Genomic DNA, 15,315 nt, shown 5'->3' on the forward strand with positions numbered 1-15,315 from the left:
TGTTAGGCTGCTGTGTGAAGGTGCTGGACCGCAGGCTGGCTCACTCTGGCTCACTCTGGCTGTTTGTTGGTTTCTGTGCGGTTTTGTGAACGGCACCGTTTGCTGGCCTCAGCGGGGGCGAGGCGGGCACTGGCCCCTCCCCTCAGAACGGGGTGTGCCTCGGCGACGCCCCCCCCGCGCCCCCCCCGCGCTCCCCCCTCGGGTACGGGAGCGAGAGCGACTCGGACGCCGACCGGCCCGACCCGGACCTGGTCCTGGACGACCTGGCCAGCCGGAGGTTCCGGAGCCCCTCCCCCCTCGCCCCGCCCAACTTCGCCGTGCCGCTGAGCCCGCTGGGGGCGGGGCGGTTCCTGGCGGCCCCCCACCCGCTGGCGACCGTCCCAAACGCTCCACACTCCGCCGAGCCCCCCCTCAGGTCAGACACCCGCAACGGAAGCGCCTGGGTTTGCCTGAACTGAATCTAGCCCCTAATTTAGCCCCGCCCCCCCTCAGCACTGCCTGCGGCGTGTGTGGTTTGGCTGGATGGATGGTTTCTGTTTTTATGTTTTTAATTTCCGTTTAATTTGGGCGAAACGTCCTGCCTGTGGGCAGCGTGTTGTGATTTAATACTGAAACTGCTGAGCTGTGCAGCCGTGCAGCCTGCAGTGTGTTCTGTTCTTCAGTGCCTTCGGCTCGCCGTGTGTGTGGCGCCTCCTGGTGGTGATGTGTGTGAAGCGCATGGGCAGAGCTCTGTGTTTGGGGCTGCGTGTGTGCTTGCGGGGGGGGGGGGGGGGGGGACAGCGCCCCAGCGCTCTGACGGCTGTGTCTCGAACAGCGGTGCGTCTCCGTGCCCCCCCACTCCGCCGGGGGAGGGGCGCGGTGTGCGGAGGACAGACCCGTTCCCGGACTCGGACGAGGACTCTGACGAGCCGGGGTACGCCGACCCGGTGCAGGACGACCTGTACCTGCGCAAGGTGGGCTTGAACCTGCAGCCCTCCGCCTGCGAGCTGTACGACAGGTTCCTGCCCAAGTTCTGGACCCCCGAGGAGGACCTGCACGTGCACAGCATTCGGGTGGGGTCCCGACGCAGACCCTGGTACAGGAAGATCCAGGGCTTCAGGTTTGTCCTGAGGGGCGCGGGGGGGGGGCGTATTCATCATTCCCGAAAATTTGGCCTTGTAGTGCTGAGCGTTGACTCTGAAAGGAGGCTGAAAGGAACAAAATGGCTCTTCACCTCTTTCCTTCCTTTCTTCTCCTCTCTTCCTTCTGTTTCTCCTGTAAATTCATGCTTGAAGGTCCATGCCCAGCCGAGTCAAAATGTTCTCCCAACGTTGCTGTGATGTTGTGACTCTTGTTATAACGTAGACAGAACATTCCAGTGACGTTGTGAGGTCATTTTGTGTTGGCTGGGCCTGTCTCCTAATGCACTTCCTTTAAGCACCTGCACAGGTCTGTGTGTCTTGCTGGTGAGGAAGGTGGGTTTATAGCTTAGCCCGTTTTTAGTGAATGCATGCAGTATTCCTCCTTCACACTCATCCTGTTTCCTGGTGGTTTTGCACTGTTATACGAACACAGCTTGTCTCTCTCACTCCAGCCTCTGAAACTCCCTTCCTTCTCTCTCTTTCTCCTGTCCTGCACGACTCCCCCCCCCCCCCCCCCCCCGTAGCCGAACGGCGTCTGACTCCTCCTCTGAGGACTCTGAGTGCGACATCCACCCCTGGCTCGTGCCTTGCTCACGCCCCCCGGGCCTGTCCGACACGCCCCCTAGTCACCCTCACGCCCCCGATGGCTCCGCCCACCCTCACGCCCCCGATGGCTCCGCCCACCCGCAGCCCCCCGTGGCTCAAAGGTCGAGACCGCTGCACGCTTACAGGGACGCCCTCCTAGCAACCGTTACCATAGACACACCTGCCATCCTGCACATTCATATCTAACCATCAGATCCATTCTCTAACGAGCACTTTGTTGACTGACGCGAAACTGTCTCAGGAGAATATAATAGCACTTTGCTTCAGTACATATTCAGTACATATGCCTTCCACATGTGTGCTAAGAGTCATGCTAAGCCTGACACGAAATGCTTTCAGCCTGAAGGAAGTATTCGGCTTTTTTCAAGCCTTTTTCCTTCTGTCCTTCTGTCCTCTGTGTTTCTGAGCCTCTGCTCTGGGCTCCTCTGGGGGTTAAAGCTCTTTCCTGCTCTCTCTCTCTCTCTCTTTCTCTCTTTCTCTCTTTCCTGTCGTCTCCCTGCAGCTCTCTCACGCAGTCACTCACAGCCTCGCCACCTTTCACAGTCCTCCCGTACTCCAAACGCCCCCCAAAGTTCGACCCCTCCGCCGCCCCGCGGCTGGTTAGGTGCCAGGGACGCCCCCGCCGGGGGGACCCGCTGGCCCGGGACACGCTCCCCGACCTGGAGAACGACGACATGTTCGCCCGGCGCACGGGCGCCTCCGGCTGCGCAGACCTGCGCGCGGCGAGCCCGCAGAGCGAGGGGGGGCCGCCCCCCCCGTCCTACGGCGCCTCGGGGGGGTTCACCATCGTCACCCAGCCCCGCCGCGGCGCGCCCGTCCTCCCGGACGTCCTGAGAGACGACCTGCTCTTCCGCAAGGTCAGCGCCCCCGGAGCGGACCGGCCCCTGTCCGGGGGTCCCGACACCTACACCGCCCTGCCCCTCCCCGCGCCGGACGCCCTGCCCGACAGGCTCCGGGCCCGGCTGCTGTGCCAGCCCTGCCCCCCCGCGCCCGAGGAGGGGGAGGAGGCGGCCGGCGACCCAGAAGGGGAGGGGCGTCCGCGAACGGACGACATGTCGCTGAGGAGACTGGGGGCGGGGCTTCCTAAAGGGGCGGGGCCACCCCCCGGCCCGGCCGTGCCCGCCTCCTGCAGCGAGGAGGACCTGCAGAAATGGCGGTCGATCCGCGAAGCCAGCCGCGTGAAGCACAAGAAGAGGCTGATGGTGGAGAGGTTAGGTTTCTGAAGTCACAACATGGCCGCCGCTGCATCTACTCCTCACTCTGTGGCCTGACTTCTCTGGGGGGGGGGGGTTCTTTCTTGTTTTGATTATATTCTGTTGGTCAAACCAAAGAAAGCTGGGTTTCATGCTTCGATGTGTGCCTTGACTGTTGGAATGCCTTAAATTGCATGCAGTGGCCGTTGAGAAGGGCTCTACAGTTGATATGAGAGTGATTTCAGCATTATAAAGTGTGTCACAGTTATCATGAAGCTGCTAAACTTAATGCAATTAAGTATTATTTAATCCCAAACAATAAAAAAAAGCCTTACATTGTTTCTTACATTGTGTCCCTGTGACATTACAATTATCCTCTTCTGTCCTTTTGGTCTGTTTTTAAGCGCTTAAAGGCTAAATGCTAACCGGGAGGACTCAAACGATGCCTTACGGACCCATACGGTCCCCTAACGATGTTTGCTTTGAGTGATTATGTCAGAGTGGGCTAGCGTGAGGGCAGAACAGTCTGCTGCTGTCTGATGTTCCCAGACGGACCCACAGCTGGATCAGAGAGACTCTAGGTTCAGTGCAGATTGCGGTCTGCAGACCTCTCTCTGTGAGGTAGAAGAAAGGCCTTCTAGCATCGGGTGTTGGCTTTAATTCAGTATTGTGACCCGACTGTTAACTTATCTAAGTTATTATTTATTAAAGAAATGTGCTGGCAATGTATTTTCCGCAGGGTAAAAATCAGGTGAAAGGAGTTGCTAATGATCCGATCCAATGAAATGTGTTTTTTTGTTTGTTTGTTTTGGTTTATGGTTGAATTTTGCCTGTGACATGAGCTGAACTTGTACTTGTGGTTAATAAAAGTCAGCAGGCTCGGTTGTTTTGGCATGTGTGATGAATGCTTTTGAGTCTCATACCTACACTCCAGTCCTGGAGGGCTGCAGTGTCTGCAGGTTTAACTCCAGTCTGAGGCGCAGTCTGAGGTTACTCATCCTGGAGGGGCAGCTGCAGTTACTCGTCCTGGGGGGCGCAGTGCAGGTTTAACTCCAGTCCTGGAGGGCCGCAGCTGAGGTACCAGTCCTGGGCTGCAGTTCGGTTTAACTCCATCTGAGGCCAGTTCTGCAGTTACTCCCGTCTGGAGGAGCGCTTCTGCAGTTAACTCCAGTCTGAGGGAGGCTGTCTGCGTTAACTCCAGTCCTGGAGCCAGCGCTGAGGTTTAACTCCAGTCCTGGAGGGCCGCAGCGTCTGCAGGTTTAACTCCAGTCCTGGAGGGCCAACTTGAATGAATCACCAGCAGAATCCAGCTGACACTGCAGTTCTCCAGGCCTGAATTCTGACACCCATGAGCTAGATCTTCCCTCATCCCAGTTGGAAATTCACACTGGTTTGGAGAAACTGGGAACCAATGAGCAATGAGCTGAGTAATGATAGCTATAACACAGAAGCTGCCCTTGGCTTGTTTCAGAGCCTCTAAAAGCCAAACACTAAACCTGGATCTCCACGGTTTTGTGCGCAACCATGGCAACGTTGTACTGGTGGGTAAAATTCCCCACTGACACAAAAGGGGTTAGCTGCCCATTTTATTTATAGGTTTCCATGGTAATGCCTTAAACACGCCCTGCCGAGTCCTTTCCATCCTGTGCGCTTTGTAACCGTGCCAGCCACTGGTGCACCATGGGTAATGGCACAGAGTTGCTCAGTGGAACAGGCAGTGCATTGTGGGATTACAGTACTTCCCAGTGGCACGTGTTCTGCGGCTGTTTAGCTTTCCAGGCACAACTGGGAATCTGAATCCTTTCACTGTTTTCTAATATTAGCCACTGGATCAGATATGTCTGCTTCGTCCCAGACGCTGCGGAGGTAATAAATAAGAGGGCTCGAGGAACGCAGGGGGGTCTCTGCAAATTTAATTTCCTTTACATGCAGTTTTTCATTCCTATGACAACAACCCCCCCGCCCCCCCCACAATTTCCGCAGTTGTCCAGAGGTTACTGTCGAAGCCCTTGCTGTTCTGAAAGGCCAGTCCAACCGCACAGCACAGCGCAGCTCAGGGATTCAGTGATGCACAGTATGGACGTGTCAGTAAAATTGAAAGTGTACAGTAGCTCACCTGATGCGTCTCTGTGGTGAATGTGGTTGGGGTTGCCTGGAGTGACACCTGGCTCTTAGCGAAGGTGCTAATCATAACGAGATGCTGATGACCCCATGTGCTGTGTTCTCTTAGCCTTTTTCAGTGCGCTCTAATTTTCTCAACCTCTCAGCTGAACCTGAGAGTGAGAGAGAGAGAGAGAGCACTCAGCTGAACCTGAGAGAGAGAGAGAGAGCACTCAGCTGAACCTGAGAGTGAGAGAGAGAGCACTCAGCTGAACCTGAGAGTGAGAGAGAGAGAGCACCCAGCTGAACCTGAGAGTGAGAGAGAGAGCACTCAGCTGAACCTGAGAGTGAGAGAGAGAGAGCACCCAGCTGAACCTGAGAGTGAGAGAGAGAGCACTCAGCTGAACCTGAGAGTGAGAGAGAGAGAGCACTCAGCTGAACCTGAGAGTGAGAGAGAGAGAGCACTCAGCTGAACCTGAGAGTGAGAGAGAGCACTCAGCTGAACCTGAACCTGAGAGTGAGAGAGAGAGAGCACTCAGCTGAACCTGAGAGTGAGAGAGAGGCACTTAGCTGAACCTGAGAGTGAGAGAGAGAGAGAGCACTCAGCTGAACCTGAGAGAGAGAGAGCACTCAGCTGAACCTGAGAGTGAGATAGAGAGCACTCAGCTGAACCTGAGAGTGAGAGAGAGAGAGCACTCAGCTGAACCTGAGAGTGAGAGAGAGAGAGCACTCAGCTGAACCTGAGAGTGAGAGAGAGAGAGCACTCAGCTGAACCTGAGAGTGAGAGAGAGAGAGCACTCAGCTGAACCTGAGAGTGAGAGAGAGAGCACTCAGCTGAACCTGAGAGAGAGAGAGAGAGCACTCAGCTGAACCTGAGAGTGAGAGAGAGAGCACTCAGCTGAACCTGAGAGTGAGAGAGAGAGCACTCAGCTGAACCTGAGAGTGAGAGAGAGAGCACTCAGCTGAACCTGAGAGAGAGAGAGAGAGCACTCAGCTGAACCTGAGAGTGAGAGAGAGAGAGAGAGAGAGAGCACTCAGCTGAACCTGAGAGAGAGAGAGAGAGAGCACTCAGCTGAACCTGAGAGAGAGAGGGAGAGAGCACCCAGCTGAAATGTAACCTGGCTTGTCTGTGGTTCTCTTTGTGGTTTCCTAGACGGTTCCAGAAGCGTTCTGGTTGTGACGGGTGAGTTCCCCTCCAGCGCAGGATCCCGCACGTTTGCGCCTGTGTCTGCGTCTGCGCAGTCGTGCCTCTGTCTGCGCAGCCCTGTCCTGTAGTAGTGCTCGCTGTGCCTGTGGCTGTCCCGTAGATCCGCTGCCTCGCTCGCTGCTAACTGCTGAGCATCGCGCACCGCTCAGGGGGGGGCGGGGGGGGGGGTTGGGGGGCGTTGGGGGGGGGTTAGGGGGAGGGGTTGGGCGGGGCGGGGGGTTAAGGGGGGCAATAGGGGATTTAAAGCAGAAGAACTTACTCCAGCATCACACAGTTGCTCCCAACGCTGTGCGGCTGATTGAGTAATTAACATCCCGGCCAGGTGAGCGTATGGGATGAGTTTTGTCTCGGGACAAAGGAACTGCTCTGCCCAGGAGGTTTTTTTTTTAGGACCCAAAGCTTGGGTTTGTGATAGTGTTTCTCCCCAAAGATAGCCTGCATTCAGAGGTAAGTTGACCTGGCAACAAAAAAGGTAAAGGTGCTTCGAAAGTGTGCTTATCGCGATGGCGCTGTTGCTGCCTGACTTGTGTTACCTGTTTTGCGCTCCTTCCTGATTGGCTGAAACATAACCCCGAGCCTGCCGCTTTCGTGTCTGAAACTGTGATATTACGCTGTGTTTGACGCGCTTTGTGCATATTTACTCATGGCTGAAATTAATACAAAACATTTTTTTGTCTGCATTGTCTGTTACATGCATTATTTGTGTTGATCTTTAATGTGCAGTGTTTTCAGAAGCAGGTTTCTGGCCCCTTGGCTCCTTGATAATAACGTTTCATCTTTTTTTGGTTTTGGTTTAGTTGTGCAGTGCCATAATTTAACACTGTCAGCTGTGAATAAGCCGGTTCTGCACAGGAGCATAGGAGAGTGCTGTAGCTCCACACCAGTAGTGCCCACTAGATGGCAGTAAAAGCGCTCAGTTTGATCAAAGCCACCTCTGCTGGTGGAGAGGCGTGTGGTAGTTCCACAGAAGACCAAGCGCATGTGGGCCGGCCCCCTCTGCTGTCCTTTGCCCTTTAATTCTGTGTTTAGTGGATGTCCTGCTCAGTGAGGTCACTGGACGGCGCGTGTAGGCGGCCTGTGTCTGCTGAACACACTGGGTACCTACTGATACCCTTCTGTAAGGCGTCAGGCCTGGTCCGGTTTGCATCATCAAGCCTGATTTCTAATGAATTTTATTTATTTAGATTTTGTGTCCATACACTAAAACATTGTAACGTACATGTCCTAAAAAGTCATGCTGTGAACTTTCTTGTTAAAGTGCCCTGGTTGAGTCGTGACGTAAGCGTGTGTGTTAAATGCACCGGCTGTGTTGCGTGTTGCGCCCGTGCACACGCGCGTCGCCTCACACGCCCTCTCTGTGTCATCAGGAGCAAGTCCATGAATGACATCACCGTGGATCCAGAGGTGCTCCGGCAGGTGCGCTACGAGGAGCTGGCCAAGATTCGCGCTCAGGTCAAAGAGAACGAGGACCAGTGGCAGGATGTGAGTGTGGCTGCCATGACGACCAGTCCGGGGGGGAGGGGGGGCAGTATCCACCAGTCCGCTGGCATCAGGGGAGGTTGCTGGTTCGGTTTCTGGGATGAAGGATGACCTGAACTGCTTCAGAAAAACACACCTGTCTCCCCCCCACCCCCCCCCACACTGACACATCCTTCCCCCTCCCCTTCCCCGTGCTCACACACCTGTCTCCTGCCCCCCCCACCCCCGTGCTCACGCCCCCGTCTCCCGTTCGCAGGACCTGAGCAAGTGGAAGAACCGGAGGAAGAGTGTGAACTCGAGCATCGTGAAGAAGAAGGAGGAGCGGGAGCAGATCGAGCAGATCACCGGCGGGGGGGATGGGGGCGGGGGGAGCACCCGCCGCCCCAAAACCTTCAAGGAGATGCAGGAGGAGAGGTACGGTGTGTGTGCGTGTGTGCGTGTGTGCGTGTGAGAGTGTGAGAGAGTGTGAGAGAGCTTTTCTGTGTGTGATTGGCTGAATGGCGGCTCAGTGAAGGGCTCAGAGGAATGAAAGTGTGATGTCATGAGTACACTCCGCTCTTTCTCCGCCCCCCTCTGCAGAGAGAGCCGAGGACCGGCCTCTCCCAGCCCCAGCCGCAGACTGCAGTCCGCCAGCGAGGACGTCCCGTCCGGGCCCGCCCCCCAGCCGCATGCCCGAAAGCTCTCGGGGCGCAGCTACACCGTGGACAGCCTGTACTCGTCCCAGAACAGGGCCGCCTCTCCTCTATCGCCCCCTGTGGAGGAGGACAGGGAGCACGCCCAGGACCCGGAGCTGGACCCCACCCCGGTCCTGAAGCCCACGTCTCTGTACCCCGCCAAAACCGCCGCTCTCCGGGCCAGCCCGACCAGCGCCGCGGGGGCAGAACAGCCCGACGGCGTTCTCAAGACCCAGGCCGCCGCCCCCAAAACCTGGTCCGCCCCCGCCCCCATATCCTGGTCCGCCCCTTCCCCAGTATCCTGGTCCGCCCCCTCCCCTGCCCCTGCTCCTCCCCTACCCTCACCACCACCTCCGCCAAGCTCTCCAGCTCCACCGCCGTGAGCAGGTCTGGGGCGAGCTCACCCGCCGCCGCCGCCGCCAAGCCCGGCGAGCCCAGGTTCCCCTTCAGCCGACCGGCGGCGGAGGAGCAGGGCTCTGGCGCCCTCTACAGGCGCAGCGGCGTGGGCGCGGCTCTGGCTCCGGCGGTCTCCGCCTCCCTCCCCCGGAGCTACCAGAGGCCCGACAGCTCGCGCCTCACCTCCGTGGTCACGCCCCGCCCCTTCGGCACCCAGGCCACGCGCATCGCCTCCCTGCCCCGGACGTTCGCGGTGAGCGGCCTCCTCTCGAACCCGCGCACGTGTCTGTGTGTGTGTGTGTGTGTGCGTGCTCTCAGACGAGGTTTAGACATGAGGGTGATGTGTGTGTGTGTGCGTGTGTGCGTGTATCAGGTTCTGCGTGTACACCTTAGCACTTAACTGTCCTGTTAGCTGTTGCGGTCAGATCTGTTTACAACTCTAATAAATTATTAAAGCCACTTAATGTGCCAAAGTGCCTGCCATTCACACAGTGAGTCTGGGTCTAATTTCGTCTGCTTTAAGTTCACTGTTTGTCGAGTTGATCCTCTGGTATTTCTATCGTGGGCTCATAGTGAAATAACTCATTTTGAAAGCAGCCGAAACAGCTTAATCTGCTTTAGTCTCGTGCTGCTTAAGAGGAAGATCGTTGCCGCTTCGATCCCGGGGCTGGCAGCGGACGCCCAGGGGGCAGGAAAGATGGAGGACTAGCCGTCTGTTTGTCCTCAGCAGACGGACGGCCCGCAGAAACGCGTCAACGGAGGGACGGCAGGGTCGAGCCGCTACCGCGCGTTCATGACCGAGGAAGAGGTGCGCGCCCAGGCCAGCTCCGCCCACAGCAGCGAGGAAGAGGAAGAGGAGGAGGAGGAGGAGGAGGAGGGGGAAGAGGAAGAGGAAGAGGAAGAGCAGCAGCAGGAAGGCGTGACACCAGCACCACTGTCCAGCACTGACGGCCCAAAGCCCAAACCTGAGTCTGCCCTCAGAAGTGTCCCTAAGAGCGAGGACACCCAGGTGAGCAGCCCGAGCCCCTGGCTTTGGGGCCCCTGAGCCAGAATGATGCTGTGGCCCCAGAGTGCTCCAGCGTAAATCACATTCACTTCCACTGTGTGGCCCCGGGCTGGCTGTGGCCCCAAGCCACTGCGAGGAGTGTTGATGGCAGTGGTCAGCTCTGGCTGGAAAGACCACGATAAACTCACAGGGTCACACTTTGACCCCTTTTCCTAAAGCCACTGCACTCCCAGCATGCTCAGTGTGGGACACCTGTGTCCCCTGACCTGCTGATTGACCCAGAATCCTTTTTTTCCTAGGAGTGCACAAACATTTTTAAAAAATTTAGAAGCACAATAATGTATCCCAATTAGTAGATTGTGCTTCTCATTTATTTGTCTGTCTCCCGTCTCAGGAAGTCTACTGCGACATGAGGATCAACCTGAACCAGAAGCCCAACAGCGGCCGCGACTTCGGCTTCCAGACCAACTGGGACTCCACTGGGGCCTTCATCAAGTCCATCCAGGAAGGTGAGCCTCCGTTCACCGCCTGACCTCAGGTTACTCTCCTCTTCATGAATCACAAATTCTGCGCGTGTTCCCAGGCAGGTCTCCATTATCCACAGTCCTGCCAGAAGTTTAGTATTAGATTCTCCTGCAACAAGCGCATCATTTCCCTGCCTGACCCTAGGCCCAAATCCTTCCTATGACGGGGGGTTCAATTTTGTACTCTCTGTGGCTGTGTTCTGACTCTGCCCCGGGTGTGTTCTGACTCTGTCCCGGGTGTGTTCTGACTCTGTATGGGTGTGTTCTGACTCGTCCCTGGGTGTGTTCTGACTGTACGGGTGTGTTCTGACTCGGTCCCGGGTGTGTTCTGACTCTGTATGGGTGTGTTCTGACTCTGTCCCGGGTGTGTTCTGACTGTGTCCGGGTGTGTTCTGACTGACTGTCCCGGGGTGTTCTGACTCTGCCGGGTGTGTCTGACTCTGTCCGGGTGTGTGTCGGGACTCTGCCCTGGGTGTGTTCTGACTCTGTCCCGGGTGTGTTCTGACTCTGTCCCGGGTGTGTTCTGACTCTGTCCCGGGTGTGTTCTGACTCTGCCCTGGGTGTGTTCTGACTCTGCCCTGGGTGTGTTCTGACTCTGCCCCGGGTGTGTTCTGACTCTGTCCCGGGTGTGTTCTGACTCTGCCCCGGGTGTGTTCTGACTCTGTCCCGGGTGTGTTCTGACTCTGTCCCGGGTGTGTTCTGACTCTGCCCCGGGTGTGTTCTGACTCTGTCCCGGGTGTGTTCTGACTCGGTCCCGGGTGTGTTCTGACTCGGTCCCGGGTGTGTTCTGACTCTGTCCCGGGTGTGTTCTGACTCTGTCCCGGGTGTGTTCTGACTCTGTCCCGGGTGTGTTCTGACTCGGTCCTGGGTGTGTTCTGACTCTGTCCCGGGTGTGTTCTGACTCTGTCCCGGGTGTGTTCTGACTCTTCCCCGGATGTGTTCTGACTCTGCCCCGGGTGTGTTCTGACTCCGGCTGCGCAGGTAGCCCCGCGGAGCTGTGCCAGCTTCGGGCGGGGGACGAGGTGCTGGCGGTGAGCGGGCTCCAGGTGTCGGAGCTGAGCTACGATCAGTGGAAGGCCAGCCTGGAGGCCGCTCTGCAGAAGGGCTGCCTGGTGATGGACATCCGCCGACACGGCAGGAACAGTAAGTCAGCTGACCCCGCCCGCACGCCTCGCTAACGCTCTGTAGCGCCGCGCTTCCGGTGAGCTAAGACCAATGAAGCGGCCACTAGAGGGAGCACTGCTCTAACCTGCAGTGAAACACAGAGAGCCCCCAAATCCACCGGCACAGGCGTTTAAAGAGCCAAGCGCCCTGGAGACAAGCGGCCTCTTGGCTCGGTGGATTCTCTGCGATGTCTGTTCCACATTTGGCTTGCGTGGCTGAAGTTGGCGGCCTCTCTGTGTTTTACGTCACGGTTGTCCGCAGTGGCACGTTTCGGACGCTCGGTCAGTGGACTGTTGTGAAAGCCTGTCTGAAGGATTTAACCGCAGTCCACTGTGACCCTAAATCCTCTGGTGACCCTTTCATTGTATCGGTTTCCATGGCTGGTGAGTGTCCCCGCAAGCCTGGTGTGTTAACTTGTCTTCCTAACCCATTTGAGTCATGGGAGTTTAACACAGAATTTCAGGTGTATTCATGGTCCATTTTAGTTTTAGTGGTGTTAAGATGTGGTTTGTTTGAAATTGTTCTTTGCCAACAAGACTATTCATTTTTGCCACACTGGATGTCCATATAGGGTCAGCTTAGCTATCGTCCGTCTACTAAAAATTCATCATCGTTTTATTTTGACAAAGTTAATTTGAGAAACGCTGACCGAAGTGATGTCATCATATCTGAGTCGGCACGCTGCTTGTGCCGCTGCGGTGTGGCCGGTCCTGTTGGGAAAGGTGGTGTGATCTGCCCAGGTGTAGTCTGTCCAGGTGTAGTGTGCCCAGGTGTAGCCTGCATGACTGGGGAAGGTGGTCTGTCTGTCGTCCCCGCGCTAACCTAATACCCGCTGTAGCTACGGCTTCCCCGCCTAGCTTCGCCGCAGTCTGCCGCCGTTGCCGTCGGTTACGGACGCTGCCGCTTATACTGACGTTTTTTTGCGCCGCGGTCACGCACCGCCCAGCGTGGGAGAGAGACCCGCCTTCCCTACCCTATAAGAGCCATAAGACCATCAATCTGACCACTATGGATCCGACGCTTGTAGGTTCCCCCGACAAGTTCATCAACACCTGCGGAGAGCGCGCTCCCCAGCCCGCCGCGGAAATCGCCACGAGAGCGCAGGAGTCCAGCCGCCCGCCCGTCACCGTGAGTATCCGCTTTTACCCCGCCCAAAACACCCGCCCGCCCGTCACCGTGAGTATCCGCTTGTACCCCGCCCAAAACACCCGCTCGCCCGTCACCGTGAGTATCCGCTTGTACCCCGGCCAAAACACCCGCCCCCCTGAATCAGAGTGACGTGGCGCAATAGTCACTGTGTAAATAAATAAACTTTTGAGTGGACAGGAGTATTGATCGTTCTTTCCAGAGATCTGAACCCCAGTTAGTCCCCTGCTGCACACTGTGTGTGTATGGGACCCGCCTCATAACTGCTTTATTTGCCTTGATCTGTTGCACAACCTTGAGCCTCTCGGGACGTCCTGTGCGCTGGACGGGGCGGCGTGTGTGTAAATGACGGACTCGCTGTGTTCCTTGCAGGACGTGGCCTCTAAAGGTATGAATGGCGGTTTCCGTGACGACTCCGTAACCATGAGGAAAAAAGGTAATGGAACGTTGCAGAGACCAGTGTCCCAGTCTGCCTGAAGTTAAAGGAATGAGAGATGTGTATAGGATGCTTTTCCTGGAATTAGATCGTCTGCTTGGTTGCTGTTTGTGGTTCTGTGCCAGCTAGTTCCACGCTGTGATTTTTCGATCAGCACCATTGGTCTGAGATATCTTGGAAAAATAATCCATGGATGTTTAATTTAGTTTATTTTTTGTTGCATTGTTTTTCTAATCTGCAATGCTGAAAGATGAATTACAGCTGATGGAGGTGCTCCTCGATGTTAAACGCACCGTGTTGGTTTGAGTTCCTCACGTTTCCTCTTCCTCTGTTTCATGTCTTCAGACTCTGAGCCCATTTCTTTGAAAAACTTTAAAAGGAGATCAGAGTTTTTTGAGCAGCAAGGTAAAAAAAACTAAAAATTAAAATAAATCTGGGTCCAGATGTCATGGCGTACCTGGGTCCAGGTGTCATGGCGTACCTGGATCCAGGTGTCATGGCGTACCTGGGTCCAGGTGTCATGGCGTACCTGGGTCCAGGTGTTGTGGCGTATCTGGGTCCAGGTGTCATGGCGTACCTGGGTCCAGGTGTCGTGGCGTACCTGGGTCCAGGTGTCATAGTGTACCTGGGTCCAGGTGTCGTGGCGTACCTGGGTCCAGGTGTCATGGCGTACCTGGGTCCAGATGTTATGGCGTACCTGGGTCCAGGTGTCATAGTGTACCTGGGTCCAGGTGTCGTGGCGTACCTGGGTCCAGGTGTCATGGCGTACCTGGGTCCAGGTGTCGTGGCGTACCTGGGTCCAGGTGTCATAGTGTACCTGGGTCCAGGTGTCGTGGCGTACCTGGGTCCAGGTGTCGTGGCGTACCTGGGTCCAGGTGTCGTGGCGTACCTGGGTCCAGGTGTCGTGGCGTACCTGGGTCCAGGTGTCGTGGCGTACCTGGGTCCAGGTGTCGTGGCGTACCTGGGTCCAGGTGTCGTGGCGTACCTGGGTCCAGGTGTCATGGCGTACCTGGGTCCAGGTGTCGTGGCGTACCTGGGTCCAGGTGTCATGGCGTACCTGGGTCCAGGTGTCATGGCGTACCTGGGTCCAGGTGTCGTGGCGTACCTGGGTCCAGGTGTCATAGCGTACCTGGGTCCAGGTGTCATGGCGTACCTGGGTCCAGATGTCATGGCGTACCTGGGTCCAGGCGTCGTGGCGTACCTGGGTCCAGATGTCATGGCGTACCTGGGTCCAGGTGTCATGGCGTACCTGGGTCCAGGTGTTATGGCGTACCTGGGTCCAGGTGTCGTGGCGTGCTGGTGATGGCGAGCTTTGATCTGCCTCCTGCTTCTGAATATCTGCTGCTGGGCTCTGGATCTTCGTCTTTGCAGTCCTCTCCTGTAACCTAGCAACGTAACCCCTCTGCTCCCCCCCCCCAGGCCCTGCGGGACTCGCATTCAGTTCGCTGGTCTTCCTCTGTGGTAATGGGGGGGGGGGGGTCACGTGTGCAGTGCTTCACTGTCTCTCCAAATAGCCGGCACGGCGTCCTAAAGTCACACCTGCGTTTGAGAAGCATTCCAGTGCACATAAGGGACAGGGCTCCCCCACACAGGAAGAAGCCCCCGCCCCTCATTTATATACTTACACTTTCCCCACTGACAGAGCGATCGGCTCTGATGCTCTGAGAGGGGTCTTTCTCGCCTGGGGGGCGATCCAGCGTTCCCATCATTATATTTCATAATGCATTATTGTATTTTTACTAAAAGTTTCTGAATTAAATGAAGTGCCCCGAGTTTGCCCCGCGGTCTCTGTCCTCGGGCCTGGAGACCCACGGGGTACGCCGACTCTTTTATTAAAAAATAGTTCCGTTCCGGTGACCGGGCGTCCCCGTTTTCGGCAGATGGGTCTCCGGTGACTCCACCTGTAGCATCTTTCCACAGGAATCATTTGTTATGTCGCACATTACGCAGAGTGAGCGCGTTAGATTGTGTGATTTACTGAATGTCCTGTGGTCTGAATGGAGGTTATTCATTCTTCAGTGCGCATCAGTATTTTACACATAATGGGGCTTTAATGTGACCAACTGGCATTAAACGTGTATAAAACTGAGAACACCTCACTAAGAACAATAAGGTTGCAATAATGGTTTTGAGTTAAAACCAGTACACATTATGGTTCCCCAGGACTGATTTTGGGAATCGCTGGTATAGCCTGTAGTTTAATCAAATTTAAATGTAAAAAAGTGTAGTGGTTATAGGGGGTTGTAGGTCGTTTTGTTAGTGA

The 15,315-nt window shown here is 56.2% G+C and overlaps 1 protein-coding gene across 1 annotated transcript in view; it reads left to right on the forward strand.

Annotated features, from left to right (window-relative positions):
* Nucleotides 1–15,315, forward strand: part of lmo7a (LIM domain 7a) — a 66,941-nt gene that overhangs the window by 41,866 nt on the left and 9,760 nt on the right. Inside the window, 15 exon segments of the mRNA XM_064311571.1 lie at nucleotides 113–415; nucleotides 815–1,099; nucleotides 1,646–1,828; nucleotides 2,074–2,937; nucleotides 6,174–6,203; nucleotides 7,595–7,709; nucleotides 7,963–8,120; nucleotides 8,286–8,670; nucleotides 8,673–9,029; nucleotides 9,504–9,785; nucleotides 10,177–10,291; nucleotides 11,288–11,449; nucleotides 12,417–12,598; nucleotides 12,989–13,052; nucleotides 13,398–13,457. Of these exon segments, the coding sequence (XP_064167641.1) occupies nucleotides 113–415; nucleotides 815–1,099; nucleotides 1,646–1,828; nucleotides 2,074–2,937; nucleotides 6,174–6,203; nucleotides 7,595–7,709; nucleotides 7,963–8,120; nucleotides 8,286–8,670; nucleotides 8,673–9,029; nucleotides 9,504–9,785; nucleotides 10,177–10,291; nucleotides 11,288–11,449; nucleotides 12,417–12,598; nucleotides 12,989–13,052; nucleotides 13,398–13,457 (3,545 nt within the window).

This window comes from Anguilla rostrata, chromosome 15, assembly GCF_018555375.3.
Source record: "Anguilla rostrata isolate EN2019 chromosome 15, ASM1855537v3, whole genome shotgun sequence".
Taxonomy (NCBI): domain Eukaryota; kingdom Metazoa; phylum Chordata; class Actinopteri; order Anguilliformes; family Anguillidae; genus Anguilla; species Anguilla rostrata.